Source organism: Gallus gallus, chromosome 1, assembly GCF_016699485.2.
Source record: "Gallus gallus isolate bGalGal1 chromosome 1, bGalGal1.mat.broiler.GRCg7b, whole genome shotgun sequence".
Classification (NCBI taxonomy): domain Eukaryota; kingdom Metazoa; phylum Chordata; class Aves; order Galliformes; family Phasianidae; genus Gallus; species Gallus gallus.
In genome coordinates this window covers 110,217,422-110,230,074 of record NC_052532.1, presented here as the reverse complement: position 1 = coordinate 110,230,074, position 12,653 = coordinate 110,217,422, and the positions used below count along the sequence as shown (strand labels likewise).

Sequence of the window (12,653 nt, the reverse complement as noted above, 5' to 3'; positions counted from 1 at the left end):
ACAGTGAACCCTTTTTCTTTTTAAAAGATCTAGATAGTCACTCTGTGGCACATTTCTCATAGTGCTGTTGAGGTGACAAATCAATCACGTCTTTTTCCTCACTTTCTTCAAAGAAAATACCTTACTTTTCCATTTTGTTCACTTGTCCTTTTCCTTCCCCCCAAATTTGTATATACTGAGAGTTTTAAAAGTGATCATTGTATTCCGTAATGCATCAGAAAACATGTATGAAGATTTACAGCAAATAGTATATGGCAGTTTTGTTTGCCATTTGCCTGAACTCATTCAGAAGTTAACATTAAGATAAAGCCCATATCAGACAGAAGGGAAAAGAATCCTCTTAATGCGGTTGTCTTCTGAGATTCAAGGCAGAAAGGAGCTCATTCCACACAGGGGAAGACAGGGATGAGCTGTTGGCAGCTGGGGAGACCAAGCAGCATTCTGAGTGGGAGAGTGCGAGCAGAGCCCACAAGCCGCAGGAAGACGATCTGGGGAATTCTGCACAGCCAGTTGTTATTAGAAAACAAATAATATCTGATGAAACTCTTGATCAAAGAGAAGCAGAGAGCTGTGTGGGATACAGCTGTGGTTGATTGCTCAACAGAAGCAATGAAACAGTCAAGCGTGCTCTCAAAATGGCAGCCCAGCTACCCAGGAAAGACAGGAAACACATGTTGGGAAGTTCACTCCAAGACAAAGGAAACCAACATCCTGCCTTTGATAAGTTTGGAGACCACAGAAGTACTGCATTGGTTCAGCTCAAAACCATGTTTGAAAACAAACTTAATACACCAAAGACATGACAAAACGACCATCAGTTTCCTACAAAACAGCTCTTGATGATAGGGTAATGAATTAGATTTGGGATTTCTCAGGTGGCTCAGACCATTTAGCTTAACAAGAAGAGAGGGATAATTAGATCACACTCTATCTACAGATCACACTGTAGATACCTATGTGGGAACCAAAATCTGATGAGTGAAGGCTCTTCCATCTACCAAAAACAGTCCATCTGACTTGCTGTAACATACAAAATCCAAAATGCAAGTCTAGGTAACCATTACCAAGCTATACTAACATTAGATTTCCCATTTCTGGCTATCCATTAGAAAGCTGCACTAATGGTTGCTATGGATTTCCTACTTCTCTCAATCTTAAAATTGAAAACAACAACAACAAAGCTGTGTTGTTGTTGCTGTTTTGTGAGGATTTTCCCCTAGAAGACACAGGTCTAACAAGATTTTGGGGAAGGTGGATTGTGTTGTAGAGGTGCACACGTTATATAATAACAACTCCATACATAAATATGTAGCTTATAGTCTGCAAATCCTTCTTCTATGTGGACCCATCCATTAAAGGTGCTTAGCAGGGTCTATCACAGGTTAAAGGGGTAAATCTCCGTGGGAGATGCTTGTCAAAATATTTGCGGCTTCTCACTGAAGCATCCTTAGTAAATAGATCTCCCTCTGAAATCCCAAATGTGTGAGAAAGTCAGGACTATGTAGACCATCACTTATAAAATTACATACAGTGCTCTGTAGAAATTTTTCTCAGGCATATATAAACAAAAAGAAACTGAGATCATTCAGATCATTCAGACAAAGGAGAAGCTCTGCAGTAGAAATTAACTGTCACATCCCTCAAATCTTTGGATATAAATGTGATGATAATTAACGCTAATAAAGAATTGCTTCAAAATTCTCATCCAGAACAAATAGGTAGATGTCATTCTTACGTTGCCTTTTGCCTTCATCCCCAAAATATCTACCGTTTGCAGTCAGGCTTCTTTACATATGTATGTGCCATGAAGTACTGAAGAGATGAATTATTTTTCCTCTAGAAAGGCAGGTTTCTCCTCAGATAAGACTAACGCAGTCTGGACTAAAGAGACCATAAGGTATTAGGAGAGCTGACGAAATTGGGCAAGGGCAAAGGGAAGGCCTGAAAGCTAGATAACAGATGTTTTAGAAAAAGGAGAAACATTTCAGCAGAGACCATCCAGTGGCTCAACTCAGTCCCAGTATAAATGCCTACATCTCTACCTCCTGTAGAGTGTAACATAGATGATACACAGTATGGTGGACTGCCTTGTAATGCAAAGCATGAACGTGTCCAGGATGTGCCGTCATTTCCAAAAAATCAGGGCAGAGAGTCAATAAAGAGGAGATTTCTGCCATTATGCTGACTTCCCATCCAAAGCAAGTAGGAGCATATCACTACAGGGTCAAGAGCCCAGAGGCTCGGGTATGATCATCACCAGCATATATGAAACAGCATACTTAGATGCTCACATCTAAGAGTAGTCTACCTTATAGGGCTATAAAGACATGCAGCGTAGTCTTCTGGGTACTTCTACACCTTATTTTTGCAGCTTCTTGGGACAGTAACAGAGTTCAGCGTGTTCTCTTATAACTAGCTTGCATAACCTTCTTAATATGGATTTGATGAAATGCAAATATATTTTATTTATTTATTGGTGGGGAAAGGGATTTCACATCTGAATTTCAGATTTACAGATTTAGAGATCTGCTTCCAGTCTTGGGGCATCATTGACTGTGCAGCAAGTTTCAAAATCAAATTAAATGCATTGATTTGCTCCTGGGCAAGTCTTGCATGAAAGAAGCAGCTGTTTCTATGACTGCATCTCCTAAAGTTAAAAACAAAACAGAGCTTAACAAGAAACACTTCCTATCTGATGGAGCTTTTGTCCCGTTACAGAAAATTATTTTTAGCTTTGATTGTGTACAGTACTAGTGGAAAAGCCCTTGTGTGAGTCACAACAGATAAGCAGCAACACTAAAAACGTAGTTAGTGTTTAGCTAGGTTGCAGAGATGGTAGCAAAGGTGGTGTTGTATCACCTAGGAAGATTACAAGTCCTCACTTTAATAAAAAAAAAAAGCCTGACAAAAAGGTGATAGCAGTCAAATTTTGAAAAGGAACATTTCTACCTGCTGTATCAAACCGATGCTCATTTCCTACTGCAGCACAGTATGGTATATTTTGGGATACATCCTTACCAACCTTTTTTGTCCACTCCTAGGAATATAACAATCCAGTCAGCTTACAGCATTACACATCAGCATCCAAGGACAGACCAGGGAATAAGACATTTCTACCAGTTCCATCTGCAAAACTCTCATTAATCAAAATTGAGCACCGCAATTACTCTTAAGCAGCCATGGCTGTTGAACCCTGGAGCTTTAACTTGTCATTTGCACAGCAGGTTTACTGCCTGTGTAACTGAGTTCCCGATAATTTGGGAAAACAAAGATATGAAGTCAAACTCCTCGTTTATTTCCCTTATTCTGTCTCAATTAGGAAAGCTGTAACTCCCAGGGTGAGATACCGCTGAGCAATGCCATCTATCATGGTACTCACTTTTCATTCAGTACAATTAATATATGATTTGCAGCAATATATGGATGTGAGGGAACTGAAGGAGCTCAGGTGAGGGGGGGACAGAGTAGAAGGCATCCTTGGAGGGGAGAGGGACGGAGTCTCTGTTGGAGGAGGTTTCAGCAGGGAAGCATGGCTTTGTGAGCTCAGTACGTGTGGGGTGTGTGTGTGTAGAGAAGGACAGGTTAATCAATGAATGTTGCGGTAGCTGGGGAGATGTTAGAAGTACGTACAAAGAAATGGGCAGAAGAGGTGATGAGCCATAGCCATAACATATAAATAGAGAGGGCGACATGAAAGTGGCTGGCATGCACCATCAGCACAAGCACTCTGCCTTCATCTCCCTTCTGTCACAGCTCCTTTGGGCTGTATCCCCAGCTGGGGCAATGCAGCACACTCAGGCAGGAGTCAATTAACTTCCTTCTGTACACCAGCAGGGACTGTCTTTTTCTCTTTAGAAATCACGCTCCCTAGGGCATAAATTGAGCTTCAATCTACAATAGAACAGTGCTATAGTGGTTCTGCTCTTGACTGAATTAACTGGGAATTACTGCAATGTAAACAGTAATTTCATAATATTCATGTAAGTCGTTAGATTGCAAAGGCACATACTATTGTTAATACTCCTGGAGTAAGGCTGCTCATGCACAGTCTTGCAGAAGGCTTAACTAGGAGAGCTAGGTAGCTACAGAGGGATTACTGTAACCATTTCCTGTGAGGATAATATGGGTTGCACTGCCTGCAACCCAATAGATCTGTGTGGAAGGTTCTGCACTAAAGCTGGATATAATTCATGGCTCTTCAGAGATGCTCACTGCATTGTTTTTTTAAATATGAACACAAGAGAAGAAAAACTTTATCTGAAAAAATTTACTGTCTTCACACATTGGAGTTTTTATTTCTTTTTTACTGTAGTTGCACAGCATTTTCCCATTCAATTCCTGATGCAGCTTTCCAATACTTAAAGGTAAGTTTAAACAGAAGAGAAATCCACTTTTCGCATGGGCAGATAGGAATAGCATGAGAAGAATTGGCTTAAACTAAAGGAGGGGGGGGATTTAGATTAGATGTCAGGGAAATCTTTCACTGAGAGGGCAGTGAGGCGCTGGCACAGCTGCCCAGAGAAGCTGTGGTGCCCCATCTCTGGAGGTGCTCAAGGCCAGGATGGATGGGGCCCTGGGCAGCCTGAGCTGGTGGCGGGCAGCCCTGCCCGCAGCTGGGGTTGAGGTGGGTGGGCTCTAGGCTCCCTTCCAACCCAAATCCTTCTTTAATTCCTCCTAGGTAAAGTAATCTTAAAATATGTAAACAGACACAAAGCATGTATTTGCATTATGCATTACCAGTGACTGTAGAGAGCTTATAATTGGGATAAATCTCCCAGCTGAGACCCTGACCTCACAGCAGTCAGTGATAACTGACTTGAGGAGGTTGAGATTCTACTTTCAGAGTTATATGGACAGTGTCAGCTCAGCTGCCTGCATCTGTGTTTACACAGCAGGGTGGATGCTGGATCCCATGCTCTGGCTGTTCTAGTGGGAATTGGGTTTGGGATTTCTTTGGTCATCTGTGGGTGGGGTAATAAAGGTGCAAAATAAAGACATGTGGAAGAGCGCAGTAAGTAATTTGATGATGCAATATTGTTGTTGTATCCTCTTTTCCAGAGATGCTCTTTCAACACAATCCACACTGCATAAAAATAAGAAAACCTTTACTTAGCTTTTGGCCTTACCCTTTAAAGTCACAAGTCTCAGCTGTGACAGGGATTGCTGAAAGGCTTTCAGGATTGAATGAGGTGTCATAAAAAACACAACAGTAGCAATAAGAAATATAAATATTTATCAATAGCTGAGTCCAGCTAGTCTGTGCAAGCACTGTATCTGTAGTATTTCTTTATGTCACAACTGACTGCAGAAGAGATTGCAGAAAACTTGACACCAACTCCCAGAAGGTTACTCCTCTCCAAAGCCGAAGCATTAACTTGTTCAAGATATTTACTATTAGCAGTACAAAATAGTTATTAACAGTAGAAATCTGTTTCAGTGAACTCCAGGCAAAAACCCACAGCAACACTCACATTCCTTGCAAAGAACCTGCTTGCTTCATGTATTAAAAATATTTGAATATCTCATTTCTTTCACTCTTTCCCTAAGTACCTCCTATTGCCCAGAGCTGGAAACAGGATAATAATCTAGATAGGCTTTGGTCTGACTCATGTATGCGTGCTTGCACATAAATGATTTGTGTACCCCTCATGTTTATCTCAGCTTCCAATTAGCGTATCACTTGCTCCTTCCCCACCGTGTTTGCAGTCCTCTCATAAGATCTAACCCTCACTCACCTAAAACTGCAAGGGGAAACACAAATGAGGCCAAAGTCAGTAAGCAGGATGTTGAAAAGTCCGGTGAGAGTCAAGACAAACCAAAAGTCAGGCAGAGTAATTCAGAGAGTTTGCACACTAAGCTCCTGCCCCACAAGCACAGGGAATGGAAGACTCCAGCTCCTCACTTCTCTTGGCCTTCCCTGCAACCACTGAGCAGGAATGTTTTGCCTGACAGCACATAGCTTATATCACAGAAACGTATGCAAACAGCAATTTAGGCATGTCTGCTCAGCAGCCATTGGTGAAGATAGAAGCACCTTCAGCACAAAGAAGGCAACCCCGCAGCTCTCTGTCCCAGCAAGTAGAGTATCAAAGAAGGGTTTTCCAGGGAGCAAAGATGAGGGGTGGCCAATCTGCAAGCACCATAGCATGAGGCAATGTCTGATCACATCTGCTCAGAAGAGTCAAAGTGAATGACAGCTGTTCATTTACAATGAGAGTATGCAAGCTTCAACCAATTCATCAGTTGAAAAGAGCAAGGAGAGCTGAGATGCTTAGAAGATAGACCATGGAGAAAAGAACAGGAAAAAAATATATTATTTGTGTTTTCAAAAAACAAAAATCTGGAGTCTCTTCACCCCTTTTTTCTGTGTTAGGTGCTAGTGGTAGACTTACAGTCAAGATGTCCTGAAAAACCCCCTGAAGGTCAGTCTCTTTCTTTCCTATCATACCAAGTGTCCCAAGAAAGGTATGTATTACTGCATTCTCCTCTATCTTCAAACCTGCTCTCCTACTGCAAGCACACACTACTGTACAAGTGCTAGAATGATGCTTATGCACACAGAGATGAAAATCTGCAATGTTAGAGATCAACCACTTCAATTTTGCTGGGCCCTGAGTCATAACACTTAATGAGGTACAAGCTACAGATCCCTGAGCTGACATTAAGGAAAATAAACATTGCTGTATGAGAAGCAGTGCTGAGGAAGCCTTATTTTCTACTGACTGGCACCCTACAGCTGTACTCTTTCTCTTCACACAATACCCCCTGCTTCCTTCCATATATCCCCTGTGGTTCATGCTTTCCTTCTTACTTCTTCAACCCCCTCACATCTACCAATCTCTGCAACCCACAACTTGAGAGTGGCCTTTCAGTGCCTAAAGGGGAGCTGTGAGAAAGAAGGGGACAGACAAATCTTGAGCAGGATTTGTTGTGACAGGACAAAGGAAAATGGTTTCAAAGTAAAAGAGCAGAGATTAAGACTGGATATAAGTTTCTTACAATGAGAGTAGTGAAGCATTGGCACAGGTTGACCAGAGAGGTGGTGAATGCCCTGTCCCTGGATACACTCGAGGTCAGGCAAGACAAGGTTCTGAGCAACCTGATATAGCTGTAGGTGTCCTTGTTCATGGCAGGGGAGTCAGACAAGAAGGTCTTCAAGGGTCCCTTCTAGCTCAAATGATTCTGTGATTCTATTCTATGAAGTGGCAAGAAAACCAAATGCACACAGCATGTCCACCACCAAGCAAACTCATTCCTTTGTGGAGATTCATAACAAATGTCTGCTCTGAATGAAGTATGAATGGAGGAAAACACACACCACAGGGGCTAACAGAGCAGTTTCTGCCAATACTCAAAGACAGCAGTATTGTGCTAATGAACATGTTGTTTACACCAAGACCAGAAGGCCTGTGCTTAGATAAACCCACAGCTCCAGTGACTTGTCAACAAGAAATCACAGATGAGGACATCAGCAGAATTAGCATGCTGCCGGTTCCATTCCTCTTGGTGGTACCTCTCAGATGTCCTTAATGTATGAACACAGACAAAGCACCTTAGATTTTGCTAAGATTTATGAAGCAAAATTATGAGGCCAAAGGGCCTCACCATAACTGTTGGCCTCTAATTGCCCACAGCCAATCTGCCATCACCAACACAGACGTGCTGCTGGGTCGTGTCTCTTACTCTCTTCATTACACTTACGCATCACACTATGCATGGCCAGAACAGAGGATGATTGTTGGTAGGTGAAGTCTGCTGTCTTCAGTGTAAAAGAAAAAAAAAAAAAAAGACACCTTAAATTTCCCTAAGATCTCACTTCAAGCTTTGTTGCACTAATTTCCTACACCTGAAAGCATAAAGGCAAATAACTACAAAACTTCCTACTTCTGATGCTGAATACAAACTCAGCCTATTGACCAGGTGTCCCCCTCACTCATTGTACATTCTCCTAAATGGTCACACTTACAGGTTAATTTTTAGTATTGACACTTACATTTGTTTTTATCTGAAGGTATCTGAACAGATAGAAAGATTTTAAGAGTGAAAATGGTTTAAAAACTGGCAGCTTTCCAAGGTTCTCTCCTTCATCTCCAGGGTCTTTTCTCCCAGTTTCTTCTGCTGCTTCGTTGAAAGGAGTGGGCTGTCTTCCATGCTCCCAACTCTCCTCCCTAATTTCAACTACAGACCTTTATATCTAGTAACTGTCACAGCAATGAGGTAAATGATCCTTTTCTTCTAAGCATTCCCAATTCCTGCCTTCACCTAGTCAAGAGCAGAAAACAGAGCTGCAAAAAGCCAGATTTCCATCAAGATGATGGAAGCATCAGGCTGTGACCTGTCACATCCCTCTGAAACCTATTTTTAATTGCTTTTCAAAAGAAGCGCTTCCTACAGAACCCCTCTTCCTTGTATTCAAGGCCTACTCTGTTTTGCCTCCACCCTCCCTGATGTGTAACATAATCTCAAACATTATAGTCATGCATACAATGCTAACCCTATTTCTTGGGTTATCAGTCATTTTCCTCCACTTAGTAGGTGCAGAGTTATCTTGAATTCAGTGCCGCGTCCCTATTCTTCAGAAAGTCATCATAGTCTCTTAGGAGCAAGTAGAGAACAAAGACCATCTTGTGGGGCATCTCACAGTCTGTTAATGCAAGCTGTCAGAGGGCTTTTACTGCAAAGTGGATAAAGCAGAGACATGGTATAGGTGGAGCAGCAGGAAGGCACTTAGCAGATGTCATGCTGGCTGAGAACCTGTGGGACATCTCACTCCTCAGACCCCCAGTGCTGTGCCCAAGGGTGACCACAGCTCCCCAGGTTTTTCACTGCTCTTCCCCTCTCCATTCATACCTTAAAGTGATTCAAAACCAATTGCCTTTTTCTGTTTTAGAGAGAGCCACGCTGTTTCCTCATTCCTTCCTGTCCACTTGTGATGCGTTGATGGCTAGACTAAATGATCTTAGTGATCTTTCCCAACCTTAGTGATTCTATGACCCCTAAGACCTCTATGACCAACTTCAGACCCCACACAGTCTGAGGTCCTTTTTGGAAACAGTTAACTCTAACTAAGCCAAAGCTTTTCCTTACTGTCCAGCAAAGTAGCAAGGATCTGAGAAAACATCTAGGCAGAAAGTCATTTATTTGAATTCTTATTTCCATGCCCACTGAAGATTTTCAGTTTTCTATCTGTGCCACAACTTCCTGTAAATAAAAACAGTGGGAGCAGGAGAAGAGCCTTCCCATCTGATCACAACCTTTTCACAACCTTGTTCTGGGACTACGCATAACTAAAGCCAACGATGCCTCACTGTACCTACTAGTAAGAAGGCACAAATAATACATGCAAAATTTGGTTTGCAAACAGCATCAGCTTACAGTAATGTGAATATTCTGTTTAACAAAAAGGCTGTCTAAATGCAAACTTTGGATTCAAAGTAGCCCACAAGAACTGTTTATGTCATTACTTGTGTAACTTTATCGCAGGATGGAGAGTAGCGCAGTAATAGCAGGGCGCCAAAGTTTTTGGCTACAGCAAATGAGAGCAAACCCAAACGCAGCAGACACAGAAATGAAGGAAAAGAGCTGCTCACCTTTGGAAAGCCTCAGCTGTACAGGGATCTCCAGCCAGTGATGCCCTCTCCTCCACTGCTAACCCTTAAATGAGGTCTGGGAAGGGGTGGATCCTGGCTGCACCCCTTCCAGTCACTCAGGTGCATTGCAAGCACCTGAGCTCCCCTGGGTTGACCCTGCCTTCCCACCAGGTGCTTAATCACGGCTTCAGGCTCTGACCTAGCATCTCAGCTACAACTTACCAGCTGCTGCCTCTGTTCACTTAAGTGGAATATTTCTATCAAAACAATGATAAGTCTTCCAGAAAGAAAGGCAACATTCACATTTCATCTTATTTATGTGTATATGATGCACATCAATAGAAAATACTGATGTATATTATTAAATAAGTGTACAGCTACAGCTTGGCTGAGGCATTAAAACTAACACCTTCACAAACTGAAGGCAGTTCTACGCGCTTTTATCTGAACCTGTATAAATTATGGAATAGTTCCACTGTATGGTAGGGTTACTGAGTTCTCATAATCCATATTAAACCTGCAGCTCAAAGAGTCATACAACAACTTTGCACTTCAATAGTTTTCAGAAAACAAGATTTCCAAGCCGCAAGAGAGAGAACCACCTTTCCTGCACACACATTTCTGAAATAATAGGGTGAGTATACTGCTTCTTGCAATTGTTTCAAACCCTGTGTTGGCTAACCCACACAAAAGGAAGTTGCTTATTCAAAATATTGGAGACATGATGTAGAAAACACACCTCACACTGTATTAGTGAGCCTACAAGTCTTTTGTTTTGCTATAGATGCCAAGTAACATTTAGACTTCACATAGCAGAGGTCTGGACAGAATGTTTTCTGCAGCTGGGTTGCTGTTAGCATTGCCAGTGTATCAGCTGTCTAGAACCACTGATTTATACTATTTGGCCATCTCACAGTTCACACATTAAGATTACAAGAATGCTGTTTGGGAAGAACCGCTGTAAGCTTCCCACACTTCTCAGAAGATAATGAGCACAAGGCTGCCCCAGATATCAGCAGCATCACAGGAAACTTTCACTTAAATCAGCTGGGGTGTATCTGTGATCAATCGAACTGACACCTTGGCCTTGTCTTACCATACAAAAATTATTACTGTTTGTGCAATTACATCCTCTGTAGAGAAGATAAGAGCATTTTCAGGTAAGAAACATTAAGAAAGAATGATTATATTATCTTTGAGAGTGTTCTCTCCTTTAAAGATAATTTCATCTGCTTTTAAATGTATCAGAAGTTCACTAAGGCCCATAAAGTTAACATGGGGATAAGTAGTTTTGACATTTAGATTTAAAAATAAACAACAGAAGAGAGACAAAGCATACAGGGCATTGCTGCCTATTACAACAACCAACCAAACCACAACCAAAACAACCACCAGCAAAACAAAGCCATTTATGCATACCTCAAGATTCTGCTGAGCTGCGTAACACTGAGCAGGAGAGACATCAGGAAGGAATCTCCAGACTCAGCAGGACCAGCTGTTCTGCTGCCAGATGGGCAAAACTAATGACTCCTTCATTCCTTTCTGCAAAAGGAAAAAAAAAATTGTGATTACATTTGCCAACACTAGAATGCAAACCATGTAACTCCACATCTGAAGTAGTTCTACAGGCTGATGATGGCTCCTATAGCAGCTAGCTCTTCTGACAGTTTACTGACTCTCCAGAGCTGTTTCAAAACTGATGAAAAGAAGTCAAATGGAGCAATGGTGTTAACTTTCTGCAAAGTTTTAAGACTCTTCTATAAAGGATCCCTGAAACACACTGCCCTCAAAGCTTGTTGTTCTCAGAAGAAATCCCTCTAACTCTTTAGAATAACTTACACAGGAGACAACAAGAACAAAAGAACAGCTCTAAAACGTTCTGTAATAGAAATCCTGCTAACCCTCACTTTAGGCCCAAGAGCTGAACTCTGCTTATGAACTCTGTTTATTAATGAGGCTCAGGTGTCATTTCAAGTTTCAGGTGTGGGAATCACCAGTGAGCATAACCTCACCTTTCTCAATCCCACCTTGCTGTTCGCCAGCTGTAGAATACAGTTCCTCCCTCTTTCTTGAGTGTGCACCAGCCAAGCTTTGACTGGAACTGACCTGTTGGATTCTTAGGGTAGACTTCTAAGAATCAGGAAAGTGTCTTAGTTCCCTCTCAGCCCAATCCACTGCCTCCTCCTAGCTAGAGAACAGCTCTGGCAGCTCCCAGGCAGCTCCAAGGTCACAGTTTTCCACCTGATGCTTTATCAACACATCCTGAACCATGCTGAGCAACTTCTAACTTGCAGTCATCTGAAAAACAATAGTTTTCTCATTCCCACTCTGCTTTTTCCCTATTTGTATTCCTCACCATGCTTCTGAGGAAAACAAAAGTAAAATATTCATTTCATTTTTGGTGACAAACTGATTCTATTTATTTCCATTCTACCCTTGCTACATGACAGCCCCACTGCTTCATTTTCCTGATGGCTGTCGGTTTTTAATATTGTTTTTGCTGTTACATTTTTTTATTATTACTATTTCTATTAATATCCTTTTTGAAATCCATCTCATTTTGCTTCTTGACAATTTTTACTTTCTTCTTGAATTTTCTTCATCTTGGGACATCAACCTTGCCATTGCCTTGCTGATTACTCCTAGTGTCTACCCTGCCACTCTTATCTCCTCTTATGACCTTAGCCTTTTCTTAAATGTTTTTCCCTGTTCACTTGCATCCTCACTGTCATCAAATCAAAGATGCAAATACTTCAATTAAGCTTTTAAGCACAGCACAACAATCAGCCTCACAAAGATTGGCCCTTTAAAATAAAGGATTGTTTACCTGCCCCTTTTTTTTTTATCCCCTGATCACTTGACCCAAAGTAAATTTCTTAAACCACTGCTCTACAATTTTCTTAATTTTTACCAAATCAAAGCTTCAAGGTGTCAGCACATTTAATTTGTTCAATGATCAAGTGGAAAAGAGAGGTGGGTATACATTTTCCTGTATACCTGGATCCTACTATAATAACCAGTGTGTTCTCTGTAGGATTAGTCCAGGCAACATTAGAGAGACCA

General features: G+C 41.6%; 2 protein-coding genes across 5 annotated transcripts in view; one reads left to right on the top strand and one right to left on the bottom strand.

The window, feature by feature from the left end:
- Nucleotides 1-12,653, bottom strand: part of AGPAT3 (1-acylglycerol-3-phosphate O-acyltransferase 3) — a 137,732-nt gene that overhangs the window by 106,436 nt on the left and 18,643 nt on the right. The window contains exon 3 of the mRNA XM_046905994.1: nucleotides 11,010-11,132. The gene's annotated coding sequence lies outside the window, so the exon portion shown is untranslated. The remainder of the gene's footprint in view (nucleotides 1-11,009; nucleotides 11,133-12,653) is intronic.
- Nucleotides 1-12,653, top strand: part of LOC124417566 — a 43,210-nt gene that overhangs the window by 12,556 nt on the left and 18,001 nt on the right. Inside the window, exon 3 of one of the 4 annotated variants that reach the window (XM_046906006.1) lies at nucleotides 6,374-6,422. The exons of the other annotated variants lie outside the window; for them this stretch is intronic. Coding sequence (XP_046761962.1) covers nucleotides 6,374-6,422 — 49 coding nt within the window. The remainder of the gene's footprint in view (nucleotides 1-6,373; nucleotides 6,423-12,653) is intronic. 4 annotated transcript variants of the gene reach the window in all.